The sequence below is a fragment of the Nymphaea colorata genome, chromosome 4 (assembly GCF_008831285.2).
Source record: "Nymphaea colorata isolate Beijing-Zhang1983 chromosome 4, ASM883128v2, whole genome shotgun sequence".
NCBI classification, from domain to species: Eukaryota; Viridiplantae; Streptophyta; class Magnoliopsida; order Nymphaeales; family Nymphaeaceae; genus Nymphaea; species Nymphaea colorata.
This window is the reverse complement of record NC_045141.1, coordinates 23,539,623-23,554,242: the sequence shown is the minus strand read 5'-3', so window position 1 is coordinate 23,554,242 and position 14,620 is coordinate 23,539,623. Positions and strand designations below refer to the sequence as shown.

The window sequence follows — 14,620 nt, the reverse complement described above, 5'->3', positions numbered from 1 at the left end:
TAATGCCTCAACAGGTTCGGAAACCATCCCTTTGATGAAGGTGGAACCATCACGCGCAGCTGCACAACTTTCGCGGAACCTTCTATTCTAGTCACGCGTTTAGGACAAAGGAAGACTCCATCTTGATCAGTTCAGGATATACAATAGAGAAAAAAAACATGCTTAAGATACCGTCTTAGTATTTTATTAGTGAAAATATACAAAACAATCTAGCTCTTTAACATTTTAATGATAATTAGTACATGATTGATACATAATTTCTTTAATGGACGTTCATGCCTCTAGAAATCACCTCTAAATAAGAATTTCAAGATTGAGCAGAGCTCAGGCAGCGTGGTACAAGCACACACGAATGGCTAAGTTGACGTTTTAGCCAGAAAGTCATGTGCTCAGTTCTCGAGATTCCAATGACCTTGGGTTAGACCAAGCCGATGTCAATCCTGAACATATGCTGCCGTGATGCTATGCATAGCCCTGGGCCGTGGTTCTCATCATTCTTAGTTGCATCGGTAGTCCTAACCTTGCTTTTGAAGTGACTTGTCTCCAGATAGCTGCCAGCTTCCCCTGCCCAATGTAAAGGTCATAATGCATTGACCAACGCACTTGCAAAATTAATTCATACACCGTGCAATTACTCTACCAAACGACTCACTGCAAAAAATAATTCAGTAATTACTCTACCAAGCGGCTCACAGCAAAAGTAATTCAGATATCAAACAATTACTCTACTGAACGGACACAAGCCAAACAAACTGCTGACAAGTCTTTATAAAACTAACCTGCACAACGGCCACGACTTGCAAACTGTTGTCACCACCCAGCATGAGGCACATGATCATCTGTGCACAAATAAAAGAAGGGAATTAGATTGCCAAGAGAAATCCACGAAACAAACAGAAAGAAAATGCTGCCAACTGAAACAATGAAATGACATGACTTTGGTGGTGGTGGTGGTGGTGGTGGTGCGGGGGTGGGGGTGGGGGTGGGGGGTGGGGGGCGGCCAAAATAACCTCATTAAGTTTTCTGGCTGGGCCCTGGTCACACATTTTAAGGAGTTCCCAAATGATAGTGATCAAGCCAGAGTCAAATTCAGAAAAATTCAGGTTACCACATTTCAAATGTCAAGTTTCTGAGACCATCTGCACGATTGCAGATGTCAGCATGTTCCCTCCCCCATCATATACCCCTTTCTAAAAGAGCATAACTTTTATCCCTTACTAGTTTTATACAATAAGATTAGCTTCCTTCCACTCCTCAAAAATCCCCAAGTGTCACTCCAGGTCATTGTCTGCCATGGCACAGAGGGAACGTGTAACACCCCTTGAGACAGAAAATGATGTGACTGAAAGCCTGAAATAGGGAAGGAGATTTAGTGCATCTTGAGACAAGCTATAAAGGGTTTATCATTTAAAGTATATTATGCAACTTCCTTTATCATCTAAAGTAGTTTGTGCAAAAGTACTTACATTCACTTTGAGAACCATATAAAAATCCATCATCGCCAACACCAACTTAATGGATGGATGCAGATACACAGCCATCATCTTTGACCTATAGACCATTCACTTTTTGCACTGAAGCATCATATAGGATATAGGAAGGCAATGACTTGATTACACGGCAGCTAGTTGCCACCAGGCCCACCACATCCTCTGGACAAAGATATGGACTATGAATTTCATGCCATGGTATATCCAATACAAGAATGTCAGTCCCTGTTGCAAAAGAGGACAGTGCATTCTCTAGGCAAAACCGGTATTGGTCATCATCACCTGATCAAAACATGAACCAAGTATACATGACAAAACCCTCTTTTAAAAGGGAAAAGGAAAAAAGGAATGTGCATCACAAGAACATAGTCAATTGTAGTGTAAAGGCAATAATAGTCCACATTACCTGCAGTAGTATATGTATGTCCCAGATGGGTCACTCCAAAAATGATTTGATGCTTGGGATGATCATTGGAAGTAACCTTAAAGATGGTGTCGTCCTTGGATCATCAGAAGCTGGGAGATGCAATAACTCCTCCTGAAGAGTGGAATATGCATCAGAAAAGGCCTGCAAGGTAATAAAAAAAAATTAATAAAAAAGAGAAAACCAAGTTGTCAGCGTTCACACACAAAAACATACGCATTTAAGGTCATTGATTTAGTCCAAAAACACCATGTTGAATAACAATGACTACTAGGCCAACAAGACGAAACAGGATTGGCGGCAAGGACTGACACTGCTAAAAAAAATGATCAGAATGACGTTGTAAGAAAATAGATCGTGCCAAAAGAGGGTAGCAATGATGAGACCTTGGTACACTGATGTATTCGGAAACAGTTTCTACCAACATTGTTTGTAGGATAAAGAGGATCATCGATATGCAATGGATCAAGGCTGAAAACCATCCACAAGGAAAATTTTGTTAAGAAATACAAAAAACAAACATGATAGAAGGAGAAGTAAAAGTGAAAACATATCAGCATCACCTTTGCCCTCTTTCTCTGTTCATATAAAGCCCACTACCTCTTATCGAGACACGCATCTGACGTGGATCAAACACGTTACTGGAATTTATAAATCACTACATCAGCTGGATGGAAAAAAAATGCCTTGAGGATGTAATTAACGAGCATTAACAATTAACTTACCCAAAAAAGTAAAAGAAGTCCATTAAGAGGCTCCCTAAATTCTAAACAACAAAAAAAATAAGACAATTTATTTCCACATAATTTCAGCCCTTGAAAGGCAAAGATAATAATTTCTATAAATGGAAATAAGAGTAACGTAAGCACAGAACTGCAAGTAGGTATAAAATAGAGATTATTGTATCCAGGTTAAACCATGAATATTGACAATGACAATGAATTTTGAGGTAGTTACAAAACACATACAGCAAACTGTAATTTAGTCATAGTGGCTACTAAGATATCCATATCTTCCCTTATCAAAAGCACAAACTTAGGACAACTGAATAATGTATAATTAGCTTTACCTAAGAAGAAAAAATCCCAGTTAACTTACTAGTTACTAGAGACCATGTTCACTGGCACTAAATCAGTTTCTTGCATTTAGAAGATGAACTTGTCAACTACATGGCCCAGATGCAGATTTAGTACTCCAACTTTGGCAGATTAAATACAAATAGGAAGTTTTCTAAGTGAAACTTTAAGATAATTTTTAAATAATTTACTGTTGCCTCCAATGCTCACTTTTTCCCAAATTTCTACCAAAACCTGTGTAATATATTTCCCATCATTACAAACCTTTATGCTAACACAAAAGACAAAAATCAGGACATCATCAGTTTCACCAACAAATTCACCAGCTTTATTTGTCATAACAAGCATTGCAGCTAAGTTAGTCATAACATTGCATCAATAATTGTCATGTAAGAAGATTCACCACACAATAGACCAGAATCTATTTTCTATGTTAAAGGCACAAGCAGTTGTGCTCTAATTCATATTAATGTGAATTTCAAAGGTAGCAGATCCAATTGTTGGCCTCAAGGATTGAATACATGCTTGGGTGCCAAAATGACTGAAATACCAATGGATGTAAAAGTGAAACCCTTCACCTCTAAGGTCAAAATGGAAAGGTGAAAAAAAAAACCACCTTTCCAAAAAGTTAAACCCCTTACAAAGTGAGCTGGTGGCTTGTGAAGGGTCACACAGAGTTCACTGGTTGGGCCCTACTCTCCACCGCACTCTAAACTTCAAACTGTAGTGATGCAGACGTTGAGTAAAATTTCAGGGTTTCACTTAACCACCTCAACTTTTATTATCATTCTAATATCTTCTTGCTTTTCTTGTTCCTCTGATTTCTATACTTTCTATAATTATCCGCAAAATAACATACCAATTCCTAAATGCTAAGGAAATAAATAATATCCAAACATTATTAGAGATTTTACAAGAATCTTCAAAAGTGGAAAAGAAAATTTCTACACCTTGAGTGCACCATGTCCCTCTATGAGATGCATTGCATCATTTTGGACATTGATGACATGGTGCATTCTACGATCTAGCAGGCCAATGCTCCTGATTTTCACATTCACATCACATGGCAATGAATAACTTGTACTTACATGGTTTACAGGTCGGGACTTGTGATGCTGATGCTGAAGAAACCGTATAATCAACAAAACCTACACAATAGTTACCAACTAAACAGAAATCAATGAATCTCATACCCAAAATTTCTTCCCCATTTTATTCAGACAGGTATTAATATCTCTATATCAACGTTGCTATGCTTTCTGCGACAGGTTATTTCCTCTATTAATTTTGCTAAATTCAACTCCAGGACGTGTTGACCAATAGGTATGACAATGAGCCTCACTGGTTATCCAGGACCATTATAAACATTTACATTGCAAAGCATCATAAACAATAGCTGTCAGCAAGAAGATTCAGATGCTTTCCAATAATTCAAATTCCATAAAAAATAATATTCTAAGGAACAGCAATGATCGTCCATTCAACCTGAACAGATTAGCCAAACAAAAGAACACAAACTTTTATGAGAGAAAACTAGCCAGCCCAATGAATACAAACTTCTATGAGAACAATCCTACCCATGAACACTGATTTCTTACGCAGATAAATTAGATGTATATTTAGAACAATATGAGAAGAAGAGGATTGGTGACGTGTTAGGTAGATTGTGGATGAGCAAGTGGTCCTATGTTTGAAAAAGATATCCTTTCCAGTTACACAAGTAACAACTACCATGGTGTAACTGCCTATTCTATTGCTAGGTAAGATCCATCAATTAAACCTTCAAATGTTTCATATCATTATACTTCTCTGCAAGTCCCCAAAGAACAGGTTCCGCTGAAAAATGCTATGAGCTCTCAAAAGCCCCATCATCTGGTTTTAGCCTCAACTGCCACCATGAACATCTATCCACTCATCCGACCTTCATGGACCTCATCTACATAAGTTTTGAGCCTTGAGGTAATGAATCCTCTTCAGTAAATTTCTGAACAAGGAAAAGCTAATGTCCCTTAAAGAAAAACATAAACCATTTTTCACTTTAAAGTATGATTCTCTTCAAATTCAGGAAAAAAAGGTGAAGAAACACAATGCCAGATACATGAAAGAACTGGAACTAATAGTTGAAAAAAATAGTAAAACTGCACAGCATGGTTTCTAATTGAAAATTGAAGGAAAAAAGTGCAGTTCAGCAATAAGAAAAATTTTAAATTTTGGATAGTCAACAAAACTTATAACGCTTCAAAAAATGGAACAATTCCATTTTTGCTGCAGTTGTATGACAGAAAATAATTAAATCATTCTATAATATGAAGGAACATAGCAAGCAAAAGCTTAAAAAAGGAGTATTTTGTCAATAAAAATGCATATGTACCAATAAATAGTAGAGCCTACTGCCAATTAGTAAGGAAATCCAACTTTTTCTTTAATGGTGAAGTACCCTCACAAACCAGGCAATGGAGCACCAATGTGGTGGACCACAGGTGGGTCACTTAGATGTCCCAACAATCAAAATATGGTAGACACCAACAGACCAGCAGAGTAGGAAAGCCATCACAGACCTCCCAATGACCCTGGGGCCAACGTGTATAAGAAATCACCAATGAGATGTCCTGATCAAGTTTCAGCGACTAGCTCCCAAAGCAAGTGTAAGAACTCAAAATATTTATATTGCAAATAACAGCAAAAGACTAGAGTAACATGTGAGACCTCTGCCAGAAGCAAGAGATATGGAGCAGCTAATAAGTTAGTAAAAAATGCATTTAATAAAACTGATTTTCTCACAACACATCCTTCTAATAACTGGGAAACATACAATAAAGTGAAGAGTGAATTACCAGACAGTATGAACTCAAACCACCTGAGTAAGAGTGATCTAAGCTGCGATCAGCCAAGAACTGTTTCAATACCAGAGCAAGAGGAATAGCTGCAGGAAATTGTCCAGTCAGCTCCCTAACCTGAAAGGGAAAATTGAAAGACATTTGATTTTAAGTATCTCCAGCAATCGTCTGTCCATGAAACCAGCAATTAACAAGAATATTTGTTTATATAGAAGCGCAATGGAATGAACAGCCGCCAAATCAAACAGATGAAAAGCAATACATCACTGGAACTATCAAATACTGTACAGTTCACATCATAAATAGAGCACATAATGCCTAAAACATAAGTTCAACTAACATGAATGAAAGACAATGTTCATGACATTTACAAGGTCCCACACTTAGGAATGTAATGGCATTAAGAGAAATGCAACAAGTTAAGAATAACTAGACAAGCATGATCTGCTAATAAAAGGTAAGGCTAACCATCACAGGGGTGTCCTTGTACTTTGTAAGTACTTAGAAAGGACAATAGTAAAAACTAAATGGGAAGCCTAATTCTAAAAGGGGAAGATTGCTGTCCGCATTTTTCATATTTAGAATATCATTGTAGCCCTTGCTCCTGCCACATCTGCTTCCAAGCAACACAAATTTTCCTGGTGCACCTTTTTCTGCCATTATTCTGGTGGCATGTGTGTATGAGGATGTAAGAATTTGATAACAATTTAACAGATAAAAGGAAGTGTCATATCATGTAAGTTAAAGCATGAACCACCAACACATAGTTCAGATACTAATATGTGGAATTGTAAGCATGTCTTTCAGTCATACTGTCCCAAAAAAATTGCGAAAATAAGTAAAACCAGTTCCAAAAACCTGACGTCCAACAGACAAAAACATGTGTTCCTTAAAAGGGGAAAATTGTAAACACCCATCTGTTGAAACCTTAAAATAGTTTTGAATAAAAGGTCTTAACAAGCCTTGAGGGGCATATATACCTGTAACATTCTACCAGGTGTTCTAGTTTGTGTTGCTTTCAAGTGCAGAGAAAAGGTATGGGGCCAGGTCGTATCCACCATACAAGACACTAGGTCAATTTTGGGCAGGGTAGCTATAGAATAGGTCCTCCATTACATGGAAGTTGGAACAAAACAAATTTGGAGCACCGACAATTATGAATAGTTTATAGTGTGTCCAGCAGGTCTGTTTTCATGTGTACACTTTAAAGATTAACTCTTAAAGAAGTTGAGGTCGTACACCACCAATGACTTTACCAGCTCTGTAGTTTGAAGCCCAGTATGTGTTGGTGATTGAAAGCTGATATCCAACCGTATAGATTTCATATCAATATCATGACTAGGCTCTATTCGCACAAAAGTGGATGACGCCAAATTTTCTGAATTTGAAAATTCACTACCAACAGGAGTCCCTTGATCAGGAGATACTTGTGCTCCATCTCCTCCTGATTCTTGAACAGAAGTGTTCCCATTACAAGAGATAAGATCCTCTGGTACCTCAGCAACAAGCATGATAACAGGTATCTAAGCACAAACAAAGAACATCAATTTGCAAGTGTGCAAAGTGCAAACAAATCATCAGAGGAGAATGAACAGAAAATGGGAATTTACTGCTGTGTTTTCAATGGTCTTAAGAGAGTCATTCTTAACCCACTCCTGGTTGGCAAGGTACCTTGATGCATGCTGCAAAAAAATGTAGACATGTAATTGGACAATTGGAGTGTGCAACTTGAAATTCAACGCATGTGGAAGATTAGTATGACAAAATTAGACAACAGATGATTTTAGCTGATGCCAATTGACTTGCAAAAACTTAAACTGAGACATCATGAAAAGCAAAATAAAAACAACCTGAAGGCATGTCTCTTTGATACCATTTCGACCCTCCAAAATCCCAGCTTCTTTTATGGGTTCCTGGTACATGATTTATTCATTATAAACCACTTCTGAGATGGCAGCATTTTCCCCAACAAAAAATGAAGCAGACACAATCCTCACCAGATTTCGTACAGGCGGTAAACATACAACCAGATCCACATCACTAGTGGGAAGTGCCAGACCTGTTGCATTTGAACCAAATACCTTTGTCCGTGAACGTGGCCAAAGAACTTGAAGAGATCGAGAAACCCTTTTGACAGCCCAATTAATATGGGGCTTTCTCATCATATTCACAGTACCAATCTGAAATAACCAATAAAAAGTATGCTGCTATTTGTTAGCATTTACCAACAGCTTATTAGCAGAAACATCAAGGAAAACCAATGCCCCAACAGTCTGCACTTGGAACATGCATATATATAGCTTAAATTTAATATCAAACATGTATGGGAACAATCACAACAAAAAAAAAAGCAAAATTAATAAACGTATCAGCTATTTTCTCTCAGCAAAAGTCAGTGGGCAAAGTCAAATTTAGTCTGTAGATGGTTCTCCTCAAAGAGAAACCAGTCCCATGTTCAGGGCCTGCCATAAGTAGCCCAATTTCACAAGAGGAAAACTGCATCACAACAGATCAAATGAAATAGCACTAATATTGAAATGCAAGCATAACTAATATCAATAAGCAAGCAAAAATAAAAAAGAATAGAACTGCTCAAGAGTTCTGCTATCGACATTGAGAAGCACCAACGAGTCCTGACATTAAACCTTACTGTCATAATGATATCAGGAGTTAAATGAACTAGGCAACATGACAAAACAAAGCGCCACAGCAGTTTTTAAAGCATGAAAAAAAAAGGCAAAAGAAGAGAAAATACCCAGATGAACAAGCATCATAAATAAAAACATGGGCATTGCATTGAAATGGCAAAGAAAAAAATAATATCATTGACATTCTAATCCAGAAAATGCAACTTCAAAGCATGACTTAGGCAACATTAGAGAAATTGCTTTTTAACTGGCTCGCCAAAAAAGAATAAATTTTGAAACCTGAATCGTCATGGATATGACATCCAACCACTTCCTAGGTTGCATATCTGAAATAAGATAACATGATACAACTAAGTAAAAACACTAAGGAAAGGCTGAAACATAATGACGCATCCCCGATTTGCATCTTCTCTATACAAACATGTCCAACAACATAAATATACTGAACAGTTATCCCCAAACGCTTCCATAGGTAATACAATGAACAATATAAAAAAACTCAAAATAAATTTAGTCACCCTTCACCAGAGAAATTAGCAAACTGTCAGCCAAGTGGGATATGAGTAAAGAGCAACCTTTCCTAGAAAACATATTCAAGAAAGAGGAAATATTTCCCACAGCACGCTTCACCAATAATCACCCAGGCAAATGTGCCTTACAAATGTAGAAATTATTTAACGGTCCCCATGAGATGAAGGGGAAGAGGCCTTGAGCATAAAGAGGAGATGAGACATTAGCATGAGACAGCGATGCAAGGAACACCCTAGAATGCAACTGCACCTAATCTTCCAAAAATATTGACTAATGCAGAATATGTGATGAATGGAAAATCAAGAGAAAAGCAGTAAGCACCAACCTTCTTGCAGAAAAAATCAATTTCTTCATGAAGAAAACCTTGCATCAAAGCCAAAGAAGTTTTAAGTTCAGGAGAATTCTGTAGCTCCAGAGACTGCAGCGGAAATGTAACATCGGGCTGTTACAAGACAACTACAATCAGGCCCTGCCTAGGAACATTAACTTGCACATGTAAGAAAACTTTCCATAATGTACTCACATGTTCCTGATCCATAGACAGCTGTGAGATTGATAATAAGCGATCTTGTAGCAAAGAATCAGGTACAGGTTGCATCAATGTTGTGCTTGTAAGGGACTTGCCTGCACATGATGGCCAAAAAACTTCTGCACCATTGACGCAAATATTACCTTCCTCAAAATACCTTTCATCAGGATACAAATTTTTCATACCCCAATGCCTAGGGCTAGAGCTTCCAGATCTCACAGTGGGGAAGCCCCTCTGCTTTCTGGATTCACCAACAGGAGAAGGGGAGGAGGCCGTGGAGCACGTGGAACACAAAGTACTACAGGTGATGGAGGCCGCTTAATACGAGGATAATCCTTCCGGCTGCGAGGCATGCATGGGCTACTGTGATCAAGACTTATCATGCTCCTTCTTGATATATTTGGAATAATGATTGGGCGCAATAAAGGACAAGGCAGTGCATCCCTTGGCATCCCTTCTCCAGAACCAACAGTTGGACTTGTTGACGACCCAGAGACCTTCTCTTCTTCTGGAATTGTAGAAGATGAATGGTGCATCATTCCACTAACCTCATTCACTGGCATAGCAAAACCAACAGACTGAAGTTCAGATCCCAAAAAATCAAATGAAGTATACAATGGAGAAGCAGGTGGAGAAGCCAAACCATTGGCACCATATGAACAAGATAAGCTAGGCAAACCAACAATTTCATCTATTGCTCTATTCAAATCAGCTTCATGTCGTGCCCAAGAACTATCATCAGAACTAAGAGATGGAGGTCTTGAGAATCCCGTGCCAGTAAGATCAGATGTATTCCAGTACATCACACCACCACCAAAAAATTGGCTGTAATCCCTGTCAGAAATTTTATGTGTTTCATATTCTTCTTCAGAAAGCCAATGCCCTTCAAGATCATCTGCCATATCTACACTTTTTGATTCAAAATAGTCCATCCCATCCATAAAATATTTATCATCATCATCTTTTGCAATATTACATTGTGCTCCATAAGTTGCAAAACCTGAGTGAAAAGAAGGCTGCAACCTTGGGATAAATACAGAATCAAAGTTATATGTCAAAGGTGGGTTCAACCCATTATTGCTTCTCACTGCAGGAGGCCAATCTAAACATGTCAAAGGTGGGTTTAACCCATTATTGCTTCTAACTGCAGGAGGCCAATCTAAACTTACTGCACGACTTTGTGAGAACACAGTTTTGCTGTTATCTTCAACTATAGAGTTATTTTGCTGGTACTCCATAGACATGGTGCAAGAAGGGAAATTATTTTTCAAGTTATGCCCCACTTCCAAGTGTAGTCCATCTGTAGAAGCTGGTAGGTACCGTGAATTGATGGATGGGGACGGAAAATGTGATACACTTGGCCACTCATGTGAAATGCTTCCAGTACATCCTGCATTTTCTTTGTGGCAATTCTCATCATTATTCGCCTTAATAAACACAGCTTCTTTAGCTGAAGCAACACTTTCTAAAGCATTTCGATGCATAGAGGATAATACTGGCAAATGAATGACAGGCATATCATCTAAATTATTACGCATGTCACTCTTAGAGCATGACAGCACGTCCGACTGCTCTGCAGCTGAAACAGAAACATTATTTGAAGAATCTCCTCTGTCCAAGACAGATCCATTGCTATTGTATCTATCAGAAAACGAGCCGATTCTTTTTGTCTTACAATCTCGTGCACCTTGATTTTCTAGCACAGCTTGAGATTTGTCTCTCAAGTCAGATGTGAACAAGCAGTTGCATAAAGACCCTCCACAAGGATTCGTTATGCTTGAACCAGAACATTTGGAACCTTCATCAATTTTTCTGACTGCAAAGTTCAATTCAAATTCATCATGGACATGTAAAGTAACATCAGTTCCATTACCTGTAAAAAAAGCATCCCACATACCTGACTCTAGAGAAATATGGCCATTCAACGAATTATCACGGGGATGGTCATCAATACGAGGCGGAACAACTGATGCCACATTCTGAATTTGGCAACTCTGCCCGCTAGTGGTTCTGGAGGAGGTAGCAGCACTTTCAGATGATTGCAGATTCCTGTCCATAATGTCTTCAGCATTACTTGTACCACCAGGAGATATTTTTGGTTTTGATTTATTTTTTTTATTCTTAGAGTTTGTCTTCCCTCCTTTCGATCGAACAATAGGAGCTTCTTTACAGATTAATCCCCCAGAACGCTTCTAGAAAATACAGAAAAATGGAATAAGGCAATGATTCTAATAGGAAAAAAATAAATAGCTAAAAACAATGATTACCGTCTCTGCTTGCACAGTTGAAGTGGCCTCCGTTTCATCGGTGTGTAGAGTCCTAGCATCAATCGTGCTTTTAGTAGCGCGAGCTTGCATCGAGATAGCCTGCTGAACTTTACCATGGTTGCACCCATGTTCCTAGAGATTCACCCAGGACAATAAGTGACAAAATGGCTCTTAGATCAGTATGAAAAAACATAACCAACCCTAAAATTGAGGAAAATTAAAACCTCGGAGGTAACATCAACCACAGGAGACTGCTTCTTTTGAGATGAAAACTTTGTTCGGTTTCCTTTCCGTTTTCCTTTCGCATGGCCTGAATCAGACTTCTTAGTGGATTTATCAATCTGAGGTTTCACGTTGTCATCTTCCAGAAGTTCAAACTTTACAAAGTCACTCGATAAACGCAAAAGAAAATCCCTGATTCTCCTAAGCACATTGTCTGCAAGGGTATGTATTGAAGACAGAGAACTAAAGAAAATCTTTTCCATCTCAACCTCATGATGTTGCCAGCCTAGTAATGAAGCAGAAATCTCCTGGAGAAGAAACAATTCACTAAAAATGCTAGCCAACGGGGACGACAGTTGGGAGGTTGAGGCCACATCCAAGAAGACTGGGTCTGCTCCGGAGAGCAATCGAACGGTCCTGTCCCATGTCGGAGAGGTGTGATGACGTCGAACTTCAATTGCGTCCATGCTATAATACCCTCTTGTGTCCTTCAAAACATTATTTCGGCGACCCACAGCGTCAATAACCTGGAAAAATTACATCGATCAATGATCATCATGCAATAAAGCCTTTGCAACAATCTACGTAACATGAGATCGTGTTCTCGGACCAAATGAAATGAATGCGAAAGCACTTCAAGAATGCGAATCTGAAAGAACTTCGCAAACAGACATTAGTTTCAGGTTCACACTCACCTCATACACACCCGTGCTTCAGGTTCTAATTCTAACGTACATATGCATCTCAAGCGCCACAGAGTTGTTGTAAAACGAAAGGCTAATGAAAAAAAAAACACACAAAACATGGCATATTGTTTCACCAACAAATTCCGACACTTCTCTGAATTTGTGACGCAAGAAAGAGGCGGAAACATAATTACCAATGCTTTAGCTGCCTTCTTGGAAACCATATGGAAGACTTGCTTCTTGATCCTACCCTCCAAGCCATTCCACCAATCTATGCTTCCTCTCTTCCTCGACAGCACGTTTTCCACGATCCCAGCAGCATTGGACCCTGATTTGACCTTCACTCCCCGCTTCTTCCCACGCAAATTTCCCCACGAAAACCTCAAAGCCAGCTCCATCTTGTTCGCCAAGAAGGATTCCACGCTGTAGTACCCCTTCGCTTTCAACCACGGCAACTCCTCCCACTCTGTCGCCGCGGACGAGGCCGTCGTGGTCCTCAAGAACTCTCCGTTGGAGATTCCGTCCATCACGGCCACGAAACCATCCAAATCCCTCACAAAATCCTCCGACACGGTGACCGTATCAACCTCGGAACACAATCCAACCGCGCCTTCACCTTCCCTGGAGCTGAAGAGGCGCACATTCCGAGCTAGGATTTCCTCTGACGAGCTTGAAACGCTAGCCCTAGCAAGGAGGCCACGCGATCGCCGGTAGCAGATGCTCGGAAGCGGTGGATCGCCGACTGGGACGTCCGGGAGGATGATGAAGAAGCCGTGGCCGCTGCGAAGAAGGCGAGACTGCATCTGGAGAAGTAGGCGGGTCCATCTGAGGTCGACGATCGTGAGGGCGGCCTGCCTCTGATGGACAGTAAGGGACGCAAACCAGTCGAGTATAGAATTTCTAGGGTTTGCGGAAGAGGAAGAAGATGACGATTGGTTTGGGACGGACGAGTGGTAGAGGGCGATGTGGTCCGAGAGGGCGTCGATCAATTGATGGGGATTCCCGCTCATTTTGGTCGCAGAGGAATGATTTCCGGCGGGAGATTGCTCAAGCGGGAGCGGTTCCGGGGCTCCGGCAATTTATAGTTTCCCGGGGACTCGGAAAGGAGGAGCAACGGTCGAACGAGCCGTGCCCGTAACCGAGTCATTTGTGCTCATCTGGTATGAGTCTACCGACTACTCCAGATCCAAATCGGTCGTCCAGTCGTCCTATTAGAAACAAGCGGATCGAAATTAGTACAAGTTTCTGACCACAGCGTCCCAATCGATCCTACATTTACGTTTATCCCACCAACTAATATAATTTGATAAAAACACACTTTGGCAACAAATTTATTAAATTTTAAGGACCCGTTTGCAGAAAATATCTTTTTTTTTTGTCATCATAGACATTAATTAAGTTTCAAGAATTGATTAAAAAATTGAGTCATTACAATGCATAATCTTCACAAAACGTCGTTTTTTAAGTGTGACATCCAAACGTTTGACTTAGTTCAAGCCTACTTAAATTTGGAACTAAGATCAAGTAAGAGGCGGGTCAACATTCATTATTTAAACTGTTCTAAGTTAGATCTTGGACAAAATTCTTTACATATTTGAGCCAGTTTTTGGTCAAATCGCAAGTCAGTGTCACAAACAAGCTCATGACTTAAGGCATAAAGTCTTACATCTCGTGGGGAGTAAGTTGTGCAAGGACCGAAATATCTAAATCAAACAGCTCCATCTCACACAATTAATTATTGTGGTTCATAGTTTCCTTATCATGTCTGCAAACTTGAAATTTGCTATTAAAATATGCCAATGTGTAGTTACATGTCTTTAAAGCCTACTTTTTAATTGTATAAACTAATAAGTTTGTATTTTTCTTCTATTGTTTTTTTGGGAGCATGAGTATCGTATGTTCCGGTGTTT

General features: G+C 39.4%; 1 protein-coding gene across 1 annotated transcript; it reads right to left on the bottom strand.

The window, feature by feature from the left end:
* Positions 1–139: 139 nt before the first annotated feature.
* LOC116253669 (uncharacterized) lies at positions 140–13,774 on the bottom strand. The gene is given in 20 exon segments (XM_031628604.2): positions 140–651; positions 780–839; positions 1,467–1,772; positions 1,897–2,058; positions 2,301–2,385; positions 2,478–2,555; positions 2,640–2,680; positions 4,079–4,138; positions 5,825–5,944; positions 7,084–7,350; positions 7,438–7,509; positions 7,678–7,740; positions 7,825–8,007; positions 9,332–9,448; positions 9,530–9,801; positions 9,804–11,351; positions 11,433–11,727; positions 11,803–11,934; positions 12,027–12,551; positions 12,905–13,774. Coding segments are annotated over 17 exon segments (4,806 nt in total). The 5' UTR covers positions 13,721–13,774; the 3' UTR covers positions 140–651; positions 780–839; positions 1,467–1,772; positions 1,897–1,926.
* Positions 13,775–14,620: the final 846 nt, after the last annotated feature.